The 18,220-nt window shown below is 38.2% G+C and overlaps 1 protein-coding gene across 1 annotated transcript in view; it reads left to right on the top strand.

Annotated features, from left to right (window-relative positions):
* Positions 1-10,668: 10,668 nt before the first annotated feature.
* Positions 10,669-18,220, top strand: part of Atg101 (autophagy-related protein 101) — a 99,346-nt gene continuing 91,794 nt past the window's right edge. The window contains exon 1 of the mRNA XM_067141008.2: positions 10,669-11,075. Coding sequence (XP_066997109.1) covers positions 11,046-11,075 — 30 coding nt within the window. The 5' untranslated portion in view covers positions 10,669-11,045. The remainder of the gene's footprint in view (positions 11,076-18,220) is intronic.

Genomic DNA, 18,220 nt, shown 5'->3' with positions numbered 1-18,220 from the left:
ATTATTACTTCTCCTTCACCGTCCGTCGTGTTGTGTACAACTAACGTGTGTTTGAGAACAGACGCAGCTATTGGCCAGCTTGCGTAGCCGACAGTCAGTTTACACCGTGAATGCTTCCATCTGCTTTGCATAGCTCAATGTCCCGCAGCACAAAAAACGCGAGATGAGTAATTCGCATGACCTAAGTTCTTTAAACAAGGAGGGAGGATGCTTTAGGATTTGTTTAATATCATGCACACTTAAATACGGATGTATACCCTACACGAGGGTTCCAATAATTCTTGGCATAACCCACTCTCTCACTCACTGCCTCAAATTTGAAAGATGTAGGATTCGAGCCATCAAAGATATGTTCCTTTAATTGCTAGGCTAACATCTAACCCCATGCACTACGGTGGAACGGTGAGTGTGTGCTTGTATTAAGAATAGATTACAGTACAATACTTCGTCAGTTCACTACTTAAAACTCTCTTCACGTCACTGTACCGTCGTTTTAAGGGGAGGTGTTAGCCCAATTGGGTGAAAAAATAAAAAAATACAAAATTTGTGTGTTGTGTGTCCATTATAACCTCACTTATGTGTCCAAAGCAAAATTTTACGCCTAACGACCCTCCTAGTAGTTTAAATAGACGTTTAATAAGCATACTGTATTAGGTGCCACACCCCACTTTTTCTTTCGTTCCTCAGTTATCTTGTATAACTCTGAAATGCTTCATGATTTCGAGTTGAGACATATTTAATTTTCGGTGTAATACACGTTGACTACTCTGTAAGTTAACTAGCAGACATGCGGACATCACTATTTTTTTATTCCTTGGTCTATCTGTGACAATTTTTTCTGCGATATCGTTGTTTCACATTCTTATTTTTTCATATCGTGTGTTTCGTTTTTTGCTTCAAATTACAAAACCAAAGGGTATTTTCAAGAAGAGGAAAGGTGTTGGAGGGAACATAAAAGTTGTCTTGTGCAATAATAGATGTCCACTTGAAAATGTGAGGTTAGAGCAAACACCTGATCATGATATTAGAAATACAACTCCCAAATCCATTGGAAGTGCTTATAGACGTAAACTATTATCATTTGAGAACTCGTATGAAGATGTATACGATTCACACGATGTATATATTGTTGTATCATTGGATTTGCTGAATAATGCAATCAGCTCTTGTTGATCCAAATTTGCTGAAAAAATGTTTGCACGGCAAGACGCAAAACCCCAACGAGTCTTTCAACAATGCTGTGTGGACTCGAATTCCTAACAATGTGTTTGTTGGCTTGGAAACTCCGTGCATTGGTGTATCTGTTGCTGTTTTGACTTTTAATGATGGTAATTTTGGAAGGGTATGTGTTTTGAAACATTTAAGCGTTGAACCCGGTAAAAACACTGAGAGAGCTTAAAGAAATTGATAGTTTTAGGATTGAAAGAGCTGATAAGGATCTAAAAGACTTTTTTAAGGAAGCTAGGAAGCACAAGAAGCAATTTAGAAAGACTGGGGATGAGGACGATGATGATGACAACCCGGAGTATGCTGCAGGGATGCACTGATATATGTTGAAACTTTAAGTTCATTTTTCTGAAAACACATTTTTTGTATAAATGACCCATTTTTCAGAAACTTCTCATCATAGAAAAATGAGTTTTTGCAAATACATAATGATACTAATGATAAACCTACTGAATTACTCCTAACTCCCATCTTGCAGTTGTATGGATGTTATAGACACATTTGTGATGAAAAATGTACTAAAAATTGCGTACTACAAAAAAAATCCCTTAAAATTTAATATTCAGTAAGAACTCATGAAACAAACTCAGTGTACATACAAGGTATAAACATAACAGCATACCAAATTTGATATTCGTGTGGCTAACGGTTCCAGAGAAAACGGGTCACAAAGTATGGCAATTTAACATTGCTAGTATAGGGGCTAACACCTCCCCTTAAGCTTTAATTTTGTGCTTTGTTACACCTGGTTACTATGCACGAATATCGAATAACATTGTAGACTTAAGTAGATAAATTATTTTAATGATGTCATGTTTTTCGCACGGGCTATAGCAACTGTCGTGTGTGGTCACAGTCGCTTGCATGCTGAGCTTACGGGGGAATTATTATCACAAAGAATGCCATTATAGAAATAGCGACCTTACGACTTTTTCACGCGTTTGTTGGGCTGCATACAACAAAATTAATAGGCGCAAAAGAATCGCACGCCATATCTGAAACATCCGGTCGGCGGGATATTTGACATAAAAAGTCACAAGGTTGTGGTCCATGTGTCATGTCAAAATTGTATAGATCGTACCTAACTATTCAATGGTTTAATCTTGTTAGAGGTGTAATGCATGGTTTCCCCTCTGTCACCTACACCTTCAAACTCACTATTCACTTTATCTTGAACGAGGTTAGAGGGATGCACGTTTCTGTCAAATAAGGCTTCCATATACTTCCTGACAAAAAATCGCTGCGTATGATAGGTTTCAATGGTGACATAGTCAATGTTGTGAAGGGTAATTCGTCGTCTCCATTACTGGCTAGTAGTGGCATATTAATAAATTGTAATTAGTTTCGAAATATAATTCACTTCCTAGGTATATAAAATTCATGTGGATACAAACAACAAACATGATATCCATCCAATTGTTTTTAGAAAAGCGACCCGCGAGAAACAACATCATACGGTCATTCTATTTCCTGTAATTGATCTAGAATTATCGTTAACAAAATCCATGGATTATGTACTGATAATGAGAATGATGCCGATGGTGATGATTACTGATTCATGTTACCAAACACTCTGGTCATCGGCCCCAGATACGTATTGGAAGCGGTCACCTGAAGGAAAGGAACTTCATGGTCTCTCAGAAGGCCAGTGCTCTACCGTCTGCGCAACTCAGCCGTGCCGCTTCTTCCGCTGTGTGCATTTAGAAGTAAGGTGTACTTCGGTTGAGAAAGAATTTGCCGTTGCCTTGGAGAGGTTACTCTTTGCATTTAACTTCAGATGTTGAAAGAACAGACAAAGTCACCTGTAGGATGACAGGTGGACGGATTTGTATTTACTTATCTCTCGATTGTATAGCCGAAATGAGAATGAAGGTATGTTATTGTATATTCCCCGCATTTTGTCATACTAAATTTTAATTTTTAACTAAATATACCTATGTAGATAAAAGAAACTCACAACAAACATTATTTCCATAGGTTCAATTTATTTACAAGTTGCTTTACGTCGCACCGACACAGGTAGGTCTTATGGCGACGATGGGATAGGAAAGACCTAGGAGGTTAAAGGAAGGGGCCGTGGCCTTAATTAAGGTAGAGCCCCAACATGCGTCTGGTGTGAAAATGAGAATCCACGGAAAACCATGTTCAGAGTTGCCGACAATGGAGCCCAATTGGACAAAATATTTTAGTTTATGTCATGATGACTACCACGAAGGTGGCGTGGCCTTATGCACGTCGAAAAAATATTACTTTTGACACACTTGTAGGCTGAATATCATCACGAAACTTTGGGAATATATTGTCAACTTATCTAAATAAATAATAACACCGTTTTCAAAAAAATCGCATTTTTGATCCAACATTTAAAAGAACTTAGAAATTATCGAAGATTTCCCTAGATAAATTATTTTATTCCCTAATTCCTCTTCCTAACAGCTGTTATGTGCAACACCGCGGTACATCCCCGTGATATGGCAATGATCGCGAACTTTCCATTCTTCATCTGTGAATTTATTATAACACAGTTAGCAATAAACTGATAAGTCGAAATCCTTCTCTTGATCAATAGTTAAGCCTATAGGCTTATTTAAAGTGTATAAGCGTTCAATTTTATGGGCTTCAGATATCAAATATTTCATAAATTTCTCCGCCGCATCAGGCCCCCTATACACAAAGGTTTCTTTCTTGGAAGATTTGACTCTAGATGTTCAACATCGGAAGAAGGCTTAACATACACCGTAAAGCTCATAGGATTATGATAGTGGTAAAGAAGAGTATAACTCATTTCAGGAGTAGGCACACATGTTTGAAGTAGTAAAAGAATACTTTTAAAATCAACATATAATGCGTAGAGTAATCTCAACATTCTCTCTACATCGCCAAATTTCAGAATACCCTCCTTTGTAGGCATTTTGAATTTTAGCAATTTTATGTTGCTGACAGAATATCCTGTGTTCTTTCAATATATCCAGTCTGCTAATTCCACGCTGATTTTATCAAAGTAGGTATGTAAAACATCGCTTACAGATATATATTTTATGCTCTAGATTTGTCAATTGGTATCCAATTAACTTTTCAAAGTTGGATATGTAGACGAAATAACTCCGGTCTGAGAGGTCACTAAGCAGTAGTAGATCACAATGGTCTGTCAATTCTTTGACTACAACTTTCAAGCGAAAAATCTTGTTTTCTTCGAATCCATACACAATCACGGAGATGTTGTTAACCTTTTCAAACTTCTCTATTTCAGATAGCGATGTTGGAAATGGGATGCTTGAGAAATCATATTTAACTTCCAGCTTCTTATATTTATTCACTTGCTGAGGATCTTTTTTTAACAAATTTTGCTAAAACAGCATACATAAAGCACTTATCCTCGTAATTTGGAGGGTTTATACAAGCATTTCTTGCTGCTATAGGAGCCGGTAGGGGATTATATGTACTTCCATGTAAGGGTCTGTACTTAGTTATCCTCAGCCGAATGCCTTCAACAGCTAAGAGAGCCCAGTTACTGCCTTTTGATTGACATTCCTCCATTTCTGTAACCAATTTTTTAAAACTGAGTGTTAAAAAAATCACTCAAATCAGTAGTAAGAAATAGGGGTGTATTACGGGTTGGGAATGCTCGATCTTGATATCTCCTACAGCATTGGTAAATCTACATTCAGACATAATATTCACTTTCATTTATTTATGTAAGGGCAGCTCCTTGTTAATAATAAAAGTAATCCTATCGTTTGCTTCGTTCAAATAAGAACTTAGATCACCACATGTAACACACCGAAGAAAATAGGACTTTAAACGATCTTCGAAAGAGGTTTCGTACTCAACTATACCATTTTCGTCAGGAACAGTGGAGAGCAGCTGATATTTGGTTGGCTTTTTAAAAATATTTTCGTTGGAGAGGCATTACTGTTGCAAGCGTCCTCATGCCTCTGTCCGTTGTAGACATTGTTGAAAACGTTCTACACGTTCTACACTGATGGAACTCTCCGCACGACAGTTCATGACGTTTCCTGTGGTATTCCCGGGGAAAGGTTTTTCCACACTTCTTGCATGCATAACTTATGGACAGCCAAGGAGTCTTGTATAGGGTATATTGCATGTAAAATAATAATAATAATAATAATAATAATAATAATAATAATAATAATAATAATAATAATAATAATAATAATAATAATAATAATAATAATAATAATAATAATAATAATAATAATAATAATAATAATAATGGTTCAGAGAGACATCGAGATCGATCGATCGATAAATCTATCAATCAATGATCTATTGTAACCGTAAAAGTTTGTTTTGATGGCTAGCTGAACACAAGACTCGGCCCAGGGGTGACCGGTCACTATCTGAATTAATAGAGAGGAGAGGGAAGTCAGATAAGTACAATGGAACACTAATTGTTTAAAAAAAGTTTATTCATAAAATAAAGTCAAATTTCAACATCACCTCAGCAAAGCAGTTATAATGAGTACTTCTCCTTGGGGCGGAATTGGCCCTGATACATTGCGGGTCACAATGTCTGCTTAGGGTGCCACCATCTTCCGAGCCGATCTTGAATATCTGGAAGGTCTCGAATATCTCGGAGGACTGGATGGTCTAGGAGCATTCGTAGTCACGGTTGTAACGTGGCACTGGGCATGAAATAGATCCAAAATAACTGGTCTGCACAAATGAGATAATAGTTAGTAGTGGTCTGCACTCAATTGTCTTCACAGTGGAATTTCACTAATGAACACAGTTATTGCTGATGGCTTGAATCGAGCTCAAAATAAATCTGCGATGTATCAACCACGGAAAATAAATAAGTCACTTTATCAAAGTTAAATATGAGAACTTCGGCTGAATAGTGACGTAGAAAATGAAATATTCCACTTCGAAACTTTACACAGTTCAAGTTCGAATTAATTGTAGAAATAAATGAAACCAAAGGATTTGTTCTGGGATGAATTTAGTCCCGTTCACGATTAAATAAAGAAAACACTGTCCTTTCAAGAACCGTCCTGAGTTCAACACAAGAAATGTTAACTGTACCAGTTTATTTAACCACAGTTCTAAGGCTATGTTCTATCGTGAATATGGTCACTTGGAAAATAAATCTTAAGTTCGATAGCACTGTTAAATTCAACTACTTGTGTCAGCAGCTTGTAGCATAAACGCATAGTTTGTCGAAATGTTCTAACACCTTGGTAGAGTAACACTGTCACAAAATTCAATCACCTGTACAGTTTGAAATACTGAATTACGTCTCGCTATTAGCACAGGTTTATCACTTGTTAGGGTTAAATACAAAATTATGTAGAGTTTTGAAGTTCCACTAACGACAAGGTTTTATCACTTTTAGCGTTCAATGTTAAATCACTTTGTGAAGTTTAAACACTGCCATTCAAATCCTATCATCTCTTGTAATTTAAACATCAAATTACATTTAAGTACTTGGTAGCGTAGTATTGTACTAGTTCGAATCACACTGTTCCTGTAAATAATTAAACACCTACCGGGCGAGTTGGCCGTGCGCGTAGAGGCGTGCGGCTGTGAGCTTGCATCCGGGAGATAGTAGGTTCGAATCCCACTATCGGCAGCCCTGAAAATGGTTTTCCGTGGTTTCCCATTTTCACACCAGGCAAATGCTGGGGCTGTACCTTAATTAAGGCCACGGCCGCTTCCTTCCAACTCCTAGGCCTTTCCTATCCCATCGTCGCCATAAGACCTATCTGTGTCGGTGCGACGTAAAGCCCATAGCAAAAAAAAAATTAAACACCTTAGCTGTTCACGTCTCAACTCATACACAACTTCTATTACCACACGCAAACGATGCTGTAATACTTGTAAGTCTTGTAGATGCGTTGTAGAATCAGAGTTCAATAGTACGCGAACTTAAACTTCCATCGGAGAGTCGAACTGGCAACCAACATCGCGGCAGCAGAATGACCAACAGCCGACCGACCGGCCTCGACTGTGGCACAAGATAGACTGGCTTGACAAGATCATGTCTGCTATTTATTCAGTATCCCCTGGGAATTATAATTGCTAATATCTTTCGTACATTTTAACGGATCTCCATGAAACTTGGGAATTATGACTATAAAAAAAAGGCTACACAGTGATGTGGTTCATTTCTTCATATCATTAATCCATCTGGAAGAAATTAACGATGGAAAAGAATGGAACATTCCGTCTGACGTAATACAACCTTGGCCAAGTTACCCAGTTGTGACGTCTCACTTCCCCGCTGCTCACAGCTGACATGTTCGCAGGGGAAGCGTGTTCGGCGGGTAGCATAACTCTGCATACATCGGGGACTTTGAATGAGAACCGTGTTACGGGTATACTATATTTAGGACTACCACCCAGGTGACGGATCTCATATAAATTGTTTACCTAGTCTCTTAAGTGATTTCAAAGAGCTTAGAAAATTATCGAAGATTTCCCTAGATAAATTATTTCATTCCCTAATTCCTCTCCCTATAAATGATTAGGCATATTTACTCTGATTTGTCCTCTTGAATTCCAACTTTATCTCTATATTATCGGTATGATCTTTCTTACTTTTAAAAGCTTCGTACAACCTTATTCGTCAACTACTATTAACATTCCACGCCATTTTTTGATTGATAACTCGGAAAATCCTACATACTTGAGCAGCTCGTCTCCTTTCTCCTAAGTCTTCCTAGCCCGATCTTTTCAACATTTTCGTAACATTACTCATTTGTCGGATATCACCCAGAACAAATCGTGTTTCATTTCCTTGGATGTTTTTTCCAGTTCTCGTATCAAGTAGGCCTAATCCTGGTGAGGGTCCTATACACAGGACTATACTCTAATTAGGGTCTTCTCAGAGACTTATGAGGGTTATAGGGTGTTCGAGCCCCACTGTGCGCAGCCATGAAGATGGTATTCTGTGGTTTCCCATTTTTAGACCAGGGAAATGCTGGGGAATTACAGACACCGCAATGACACAGGTTATCAGATAAAATTCTACACATGCGAAAGTAAGTACGCGAGGCTACATGTCTACGATGTTGCAAACCTCCTACTGAATTAAGAACTCGCACTGGTTCGCTTACGTTATCAAATCTCCAGTAACATGTTGCAACGTAAATCAGCGGCTCGCTCCTACTTTTGTAGTAGTGACGTGACCTTCAGAAGAAAATCAACTTCCGGACCGTGATACCTGGAATCAGCTTTCTGTGAGTATCTTTTTCATTGCATTCCCTTACTACTAACAAGTTTTGACCTGAACAAGTACATAATTACCTCTGTTATGCTGATGGCTATACAGTTTTTAAGACTCAAAAGACTAGCACATTAAAGTCGATGTTCGTAATTCAGTAGGTCTGACCATAGATCGGTCTTAAGAGGATGGCGATTTTTAAGCATTTGCAAATTGATATACCAATGTTTCCTTTCATTAATAGTAATATAAAGGAGATAATAGGTCTAATTAATAATTGTTATTGTTGTTATTTCGATGTGCTATTTATTATTGTAATTATCTCCTGAAAAATATTCCTATTTCAGCTACTATTTTACATTAATGCCTCGGGATGGTGTAGTGACGTAAGATGGCGGCGACCGCATGCTTCCGGGTTCGGAATCCTGCTGATCGTTGCAGTCTAAATCTATATGTCCGCGTCATGGCTGTGGCAGTTGGTACTCTTACTCTTTGGTTGATACAGTCAGGGCGAGTGAAGTATTAAGTAGGGGAACTAGTTCCAACCGCCAGGTGGAGCTAGTGTTAGTTGGCTTTAAACGCGATTGCAATACTGAATATCGTAACATGAAATAGCTAGAGCTTCTGTACAAAATTAAAATATACGTTAATGCAATTATTATTGGGAGCACCATATAACGCACTGTAGTATTGTTTACAGGAATACATGATAAAACATGTAATGCAGGACACACAGAATTAAGAATGCTTACCTAAATCTGGAAGAAGCGTTCAATACTTTTCTTGCTGGTTTAGAAGACGCTTGGACTTCGCGTTTCTTGATATTTCCTTTGCCCGAAAAATAAATGTGCGCTTAATGTAATGGAATACAATTTTGGGCAAATATTATAGCAGACGATCTTCTGAGCAGCATAAATTTCGAAACATTGGAAGTTCGTATATCATCTCCTCAGAGTCTTAAAGTATATCATCCCACAACGCGCCTCTCCTTTCATTTTTTTCCATTGTAGCGTCTACACGTTTCATCATGTCATAGTCCGACTCGTTGGCTGAACGGTCAGCATACTGGCCTTCGGTTCAGAGGGTCCCGGGTTCGATTCCCGGCCGGGTCGGGGATTTTAACCTTAATTGGTTAACTCCAATGGCACGGGGCTGGATGTATGTGTTGTCTTCATCATCATTTCATCCTCATCACGACGCGCAGGTCGCCTACGGGAATCAACTCGAAATACCTGCACCTGGCGAGCCGAACATGTCCTCGGACACTCCCGGCACTAAAAGCCATACGCCATTTTTATCATGTCATAGACGGCTAACGAAGGATATTTGAGGCATTTAGAGTCACTGCCACCAAAGTCCCGTCATTTCGAAAGAACGCTCACATAACTAAGAACACACTAAGTTTCATAACCACATTCTAATGTTTTCACACACTCACTGCAAGGTGCAAATTTATTTGCCGCTGTATGAATCAAGTATACACTTAAGTAATATACGAGACTATCGCTTGCTCTAGCTCAACTATTCTTATTAACGGACAGATCTATGGGACTGAGGACTATGGGTCTTATCTTTTGCGCAAAGGATGACAGCTTGTGGTCAACAACATCCTCACAGTTCGCTGTAGAAGTAAGCATTCCTTTCCCCGGATCATATACAGACTGAACAAGCTTCGAACTCCCTGAAAATTATGTGGCACAGCGTTCTCTGTTAACTTCCACCTGTTACGAACCAGTTCCACTGTTTTTCCACCTATATTGAAGGTATCCACTTTGATCAGGATGTCGTCACTAAAATGTATATCATACACACGATCCCTCAAAGTTAAAAGTCATCCTTGGAATTTTTTGTGTTCCATTCACTCAAACAATTTTTCTTAGATCTAAACAAGTGCCTACAATCCCCTTCATTATACCCAGATTTACAACCTCGCACAAAACAACATGGCATGTTCACGTTGATGATTACACTTAATAACACCACTCAATTCACACGTAAACAATATTTTACCCTTTAATACAGTGGGTTGCGCCTACACAACCGTGCGCTCAACAGCTACTTGTTCAGGCCAAACGATGCGTTCGGCGTGTGGTGTTAAAAAGTAGAACTATATTATCGGGACAACGGAGGCTTATGGAAGTTACAACACTTGATAATTTACAAGCCCTTGCCTCGCGTTGATACCGTGTTTCCAATTACTCATGTCAGGTTTCGAGCAAAGAGTTTCTGAGTATTTGCTGTTTGTTCCATGCAAGCTGAGTACATGTTGACATTAGAGAACGAATGGTGACCAAGAAAATCTGAAAATGAGGAGGCTGTTATGCTGTCGTAGAATATTTAATTCGAGTGGTGAAGAATATAAATGAATTACATTTAATTATTTATGTTCTGAGCAGTCGTCTGTTTATAAGCCTAGTGATGGTTTTTCATTACTCGTCCTTCGTAGTGAATTTTCATTGTAAACAAAGAACAGCTGACTCTCGTATAAGGTGCAAGAAACAAGCTAAGAAAAAATTAAGGTGCACTGATTGAATCTGGGGTATTTCAGGTCCTTTATTTGATGTAAATACGTTTGTCTAGGCAGAAATTGAAGTCATGAATTGCCTAGTGAAGCTTTTGAAATATTGGAAACATGAACGCGAGGTCACAGACTTTTGAATTGGTAAGTTTTCCCAAATTGTGTGATGAAAAAGCGAATGAAAGCTCTTTTCTATCGTATATTTGTAATCCCTCTTGAGTTTTAGGCTGAAGGCCCACTTTTCTCTTGAGTTACACTGTTCTGATCTAGAGCTTTGTCCGGACATTTACAGCGCGCATAGGCTTCGTATTATGCCGGACGTGGTCAGTGTAGGAGATTTTTAATTTAATACTATATTGTGTTTTGAATTTGTGTCCGTACAGCAGTGCATGAAATGACTTCATTGTTGTTGATAACTCACATATTTTTGAAATTGCACATGTTGGATTACAATTAAGATTAATGTTCCTATTGCAAACCTAGACCAAACCTCTGTCATACTGCTAAAACACTATTATGGTAAATTTATTGGATGTAATGAAAGGTGGAGGACAGCAATCCAAGTAGAGAAGCCATTCTCTTCCCTGGTCTTATGTTGGAGAACACAAATTAAAGTTGTAATCTGGGTTTTTAATTGTTGGCTTATACCCCACATTTTCTCCAAGTGTATATATATTTGAAGTAATGGAATGTTTTAAGATGAATGTAGAATTTGTAGGTGTGGTTGGATGAATATTTCTTAAGATGGAGCTAAAAACCTTCCTTATCAGTTATTTAAAGATGTAAATAAGTTTACAGTGATTTATTAGTATCCAATTGTGAGTTGCACTGAACAGAAGATCAGGAATAAAATGAGAGATTTTGGACAGCAAACTTGAGATCTCTTGTATTATCGTAACTACATATACCTAGTTATTAGTAGACCTTAGTTGTTAAGGCTATAGTTCACGATTAGGTCCTGTTCAGGAAATTTAGCAAAGAAATTATAGTTTTCAGGATGATTTTGTATGGTAAAAATCTCTGACTATATGTGCCAATTCAGTGTCATAATGAATGCTGGATTATGCAGTCATAAAACTGTGATTGTAAATTTATCTGGACTATTCAATTATTGGTCTCTTTTCAGCTTGTGAGGTTAGCCCGGTAGAAATATAGTAATACCAATATAAATGGTCCGTTATTGGACATATATAGTACACATAGTATATAGAAATATAGTAACTGGTATTCAAGGATTATTACATAAAATGTAACTCTAAACGCTGCTATTCTCACCTTAAAATGATCGTGGAAGAGAGATGTGTTCAGTACGCTTGCCAGGAACCAACCCCCTAGATGTACATTTACTTTTATAAACAAAAATACTGTTGTAGATGCCATACTCCATTGCTTATAATGGTGATTGGTTCACATGTAGAAGAGGACAACGTCATTGATACCTAGGATGAGGTTGAGATTTTGTAACCAACCATTGTAGAAGAAAAAAATTATGAAGCGGCCAGGGAAGTTTAAAAGGCCGCAGCGCATACTGTCCGCACGGCAAGAAAAAAGGTAGTTTAGTAGTTGTAACCTATCTTTGCACATCCAGGCCAATCTCTGTCATGAGAACAGTGGCCCCTTTGGGGCCACACTCCCTTCGAGAGGCTCTTTTCTATTGGCGCGGTGCATACTGTCCGCTTGGCAAGAAAAAAAAGGTAGTTTAGTAGTTTTAACCTATCTTTGCACATCCAGGCCAATCTCCCTTCAAGAGGCTCTTTCCTATCACCGCGGCACATACTGTCTGCACGGCAAGAAGAAAAGTATAGCCATATCAAACCATCAACCAACAGTTGGCAGCATTGTCGTTCCTCTCGGCGCTTCCTCTCAGCGCTACAAGTGCAACAATCAACTTACGTGCGCCAGCTAGTGGTGGCCCGTGTTACCAAACCTCGAGTACCGGTTGCTATAGTTCTGCCGTTAGCCCTTTGTATAGATGAGCACCAATATTGTGTGCCATCATGTTATCTGTGGCAGACTTACTAGTGTAACTCACATTCCTCCAATCTTTCCTTTCCGCCACAGCTATTCCTAACTCTTATTTCTTTCTAACGTGCAACTCCTTAAAATCTTTATTTCTCTGTTAAAATGCAGTGGGCCTTTACGGCACAGTTTTACCTTGTGCTATGTAACATTAGTACCATGAGCCATGACTTGCAGTGCAGACATCTAGGTGCTGTACGACTGTCATTTGTTTCTTTCTTGCAGATGACATAATCGCATGGTGCACAAGGCTGCCAACTTAGGAAGTAGGAATAAGACAATTGTTGTACATTAGGTGCAGTTATCGACATAACCATTGGTCTAGATTCTGGAGGCTTAGCATTCCGTAGGGCAATGGCAGCGCATTCTGCGTTGGATAGTGGTGAAAAGCTAAATTAAGTACAGTAAGCATGTTGGCTAGTGACAAAACCATTGGATTGGTTACATGCAGCTGGGTTGGTAGCACCTCAAGATTGAGACTGCAATAGATTTGAGGTGACAAGTCCTCGCCGATGACTGTGTTTTTATTATGCGCGGGTTGGTAACAAAATGTATTTCTCTGTATTGTTGGGAATGAAGTCATATCCAATTATATATCAGCCAGTGGAAATGCTTGTACCGGCTTGAGCAATGGAGAATGGTGCATGCTACATTTCATTAGGTTACAAAAGTAAATGTACTTCTGGGGGGAGGGTTGGTGGGTCTCTGGCTATTATAGTAAACACATTTCTCTTCTACAAGGAATTCCATCATTTCTAGGTCTATTCTCTTATGTTATAAAGATTGCATAGTGCATAGTCAAATGAAACTATCTTTATCATTCCTTTCCACCTTTAAAGGTACATATCTCATTTATACTGTACTAGCTCATTCACATTTTTAGGAAGATGAAAATCGTTTAAAAATTATATGTAATGGTACCTAAAGTAGACGAGAGCAGAAATCCATCTTTTATGCTTGCCAGGGTCCCACCGACCCGCTGCTAGAACTATTCTTATATAGAAAACTTAACCCATTAGCTCCTGAATTCATTTTTTTCTGAGATTTGCTTATTTATTGTGTTTTGCCGCATGTTTGAGACCAAAATAAACTAATAAAATAAGTTTCAGAATTTTGGAATCACTAGGTCATAAAATATTTGATGTTGCCATATGGAAACGCTAGGCGCTTGCACTACCCATTTTTAAACAATGAGTTTTGAAAGTCGAATTTAGGTTGCAAAGTGGTGGTTTTTTTAAATGCAATAACAATGTTGAAATATCTTAGCATTATTTATTTTAAGAATATGGAATATCAGTTTTTATTCACATCACAGCAAAAAGAAAAATAGAATTATTGAGCAAGGGATAAAATATTTGTTTGCAGTACATAGACACATATGTACAGTTCGTTGCCTGTCAAGACAAAACACTCATTGGAACAATAGAATAAAATAATAAAATGAAGAATCAAAGAACTTCAGATGCAGTTACAAACTATAGAGTAACTACAGTAGTCTATATTTTCGGAGGCATATAAAAGCCCACCTTCAATACTTGTGTGTTAGCCACAGAGATAGAGAATGACAATCTTTCACTGTCTTCATATCATCCTGCGTGTCCCAATAAGAATGCTTGGAGGGCAACCAGTTATATCCAGAAATGAAAAGTATGGCGATAAAGCAACAAATTTCATCAGAAGTTACTTGTGGGTCCGTACAATTTAAAAACACTGCATACGTTTTAGTCTCTCGAACTAAATGTTCGATCAGCTGGTTATCTGTAAACAATTCAAAAATGTCAACAACAGTAATGGATTTTCACTTGCTATAACTAGACTCCGGAAATGTCAACAGACGCCCAATATTAATATCAGCCCCATTGGTCTATCTTGGTTTGTTCTTTGATTTATTATTTCTTCTATCAGTTATCCGCTCTTTCGCAGCATCGGGTATTGAAACAGATCTTGCATCAGTAGACGGAAAAGGCATTTCGTCCTCTGGTAACACACCTTCATCATTGTAACTAATCCCGATTCTCTCATTATTTACAAGCTTCATTTCAGCACTGACACGTAACTGTCGAGAGAGAGATTATCAATAAGCCCACCGTCATCTTGATCACCGGGAGCCCTCATCTGTAAATACATTTACGTAGTGCGGTTCCACAAAAATATCACCATTGAGATCTTCAGTCAGTAGCATATCCAGTGCTTCTAAAAGGGAAAATCCCTTCCTGCAGTGAAGATGTATGAATCAGTATAAAGTATCATGACCTGACAGCTGCAGCAATTTTACTGAGTATAAACGCCTAGCGTTTCCATATGGCAACGTTAATGATTCAACAAGCACTCCTATGGCATTGTGCGCCCATACTATTTCATATGCTTACAGCATAGATAATGAAGGGTTCACAACACTACTGTAAACATAATCCAATGAAAGAACTTTACTTACAGATTTTATATCCTTCTTACGTGAAGCCGGCAGCCATTTTGCAGGAACTTAAAATAACCAAGAGTCCACCAGTCTTTGTGTCACAACAATAGATTTTAAAATGAAATAAACGTGATTACTCGATTCTACACACTCTTCTCTAACTGTCGGATGACACTACAATCTTCCAGATTATTTCTTGTTGCCAACAGTATTAAAAGAAGAAGGTGCAAAAATCATTGCCATTTGGCAACGCAAGGTGTTAATGGGTTAAACACTGCACAATGTCAGTCTGCGGAATGTGGCCATTTCCTGTGTTCCTATTTGCTGCAGGGCAGTTCCTATTGTCTCCAATGGAGCTTGCATAATGTGTTGCCCACTGCTACTTCATTCCCTTGAAAATAATGGAACTGCCGAGTTTGAAAGTGATGTGTCATGGTGTGTTCTAGATGTAGTCGCAGTATCTGTGACAACTATCCAGTGATTTTGTCACTATCCAATACTTACACAGGAGATACTAGACGCCTGTATGCCCATTGCTTGCCCAGTGGCCTTGCTACTAGCTGGAGAAATTTCATATTCTGTAATGTTCTTTTCACTACCCATACCTCAGTTCCTAAGTTGGAAGCCTTGTGTAGTGTGCTGGCATGTCATGTGAGCTGCGCTATTTTGTGTTCTTAACCTCTCTTTTGCCAACTAGTCGGTAAAGTTTTATCCATATCGCTTTTCATATTTTTAAACAATTGTTTTAAACCCATACCATAGGCTGTTTACATTTTTATTTACTATTTTCTACCAATCGTAATTACTTTTTTTAAACTCCATCATACCTCTCTTATGAACCATATGGTACTTCTTAATAGTCTTACATTTATTACCTTTCTGTCACATTTATTTTTAAACTACGACGAAAACACTTTCGTGCTCACTTATATCATATATCACTTCAGTTTCTCCATACATTTCTTCTAACATATTCTTCCACTGAGCGAGTTGGCTGTTCCTTTAGGGTTACGTAACTGTGAGCTTGTATTCGGGAGATGGTGGATTTGAATCTCGCCATCGGGAACCCTGAAGTTGGTTTTCCATCGTTTCATACCAGGCAAATGCTTTAATTAAAGCCATGGCTGCTACCTTCCCAGTCCTAGTCTTTTTCCTACCCTTGCATTGCCAAGAAACTTTGATGTGTTAGTACAACATAAAAAAAAACCTCAACGCCTAAAATATTTGTCCCTCTTGTTGGTTCCATTACTTTCTGATTCAGCTGTCCTTTCCTGTTTAACTTACCTACCATTTACCATTCATTGTTATGCTAAATTTAGGTGACCTGCTGCAGTCATGTTCCTTTCTGTGTTGTTCCCTAAATAACTGCTTATCTTATCAAATAAATCCACGTCATCATCACCCCTTCCAGGTCTTTGAGTGTGGTGTCATTCTCAGAATTCAATACAGATTACAAACTGGGGAAGAATAAAACTCCTAAACAATTATACCAATGGTCTGACATAGAACTTTATTCAAGAGGTTCTCTTCTAAGCAACTCTGACATATTAGGCGAATGGGTTTTGTCACTAGTAAGGGCGTGCACAGAATAATAGAGAAAGAATGCTTCAGTAATGGTTGGTAGCATTGTTGTTGCAAGTGAGTAAGGCGCCAGGAACAAAAGAGCATCGTTCTCTGTGCCGAGTTCAGCACACTCTCCTAGCCTTTTGAACCCAACTCGCAGGTTCGATTCTGGCTCAGTCTGGTGGTATTTGAATGTGCTCTCAAATACGTCAGCCTTGTGTCATTAGATTTACTGGCATGTAAAGGAAATCCTGTGGGAGAAAATTCTGGCACCTTGGCAATTCTGAAAATCATCAAATATAGTTAGTGGGAAATAAAAACATTATTATTATTATTATTATTATTATTATTATTATTATTCAGCACGCTCTTGCTGTGCTAGGTTGGGTCAATACTGAAGTTCTACATTCTATAATCTAGATGTTATTTGAATCGAGGGACATTTTCTTCTTGTTAGCATACCTGCCAACCCTTCTGATTTACCCTGAAACTTTCCGTTTTTAACTCGTCTTCTGATTTTCCGAATGATTTTTACTTCGTCCTATTTTTTAGCAATATAACCTCCAGTAAAATACTCTTCCCCTAGGATAAGTTATTGTGCGCTTGTGTAATTTACGCAGCCTCATTTTCAAGCATACTTATTTGATGCTTTATTTGGCGAGTGTATCGTCCGTCGCCTTTGTGTATTGTGTTTCCCACTCAGTACATCACCATGTGTGTTTTACAGCTGGGAATTCGGGACGGCAATCGTCCTACAAGGGAGAGAGGCTAGCGCGCACTAGCGACTCCATTCATTGGGACGAAAGGTTGAGTTTCTTGTTGTGTGGTTCACGAACTGTTAACTTTGTTTCTGTGCATAGTTTCATTAGAGTTGTAGGCCACGTATGGTTTTCTTTCCTTTTATTTGCAGTTCTGTGCTTTTCCCTCTGTCGAAACCGCGTGTTAATAATTTATGAGACATATTGATCTATTTTGTATGTGGTAGTTTTGCGTATTTCAGTGCATTCATGTTCATTCTTAGTTCATAATTTTAATGAGTTGAATGTGTTTGAGAGAGTTATGTCGGCGACTGTTTCTGGTATTTTCTCTTCACATTATGGCCACAAAACATAACACATGTTATCTCCATATGTGCAGATACCTATAAAATTGAATTTTGAATTTTCATGTTACAAATACAGGAAACAGTTATGCATGTTCCGTATTTGTTACATTTTCTTGTAACCATTATATTTTCTCAGTATAAGATTTTAAATTTAATGGTCATTTCGCCGTGTAACTGTAGATTTGG

The sequence above is a fragment of the Anabrus simplex genome, chromosome 2 (assembly GCF_040414725.1).
Source record: "Anabrus simplex isolate iqAnaSimp1 chromosome 2, ASM4041472v1, whole genome shotgun sequence".
Lineage (NCBI taxonomy): Eukaryota > Metazoa > Arthropoda > Insecta > Orthoptera > Tettigoniidae > Anabrus > Anabrus simplex.
This window is presented reverse-complemented; position numbering and strand designations above follow the sequence as displayed.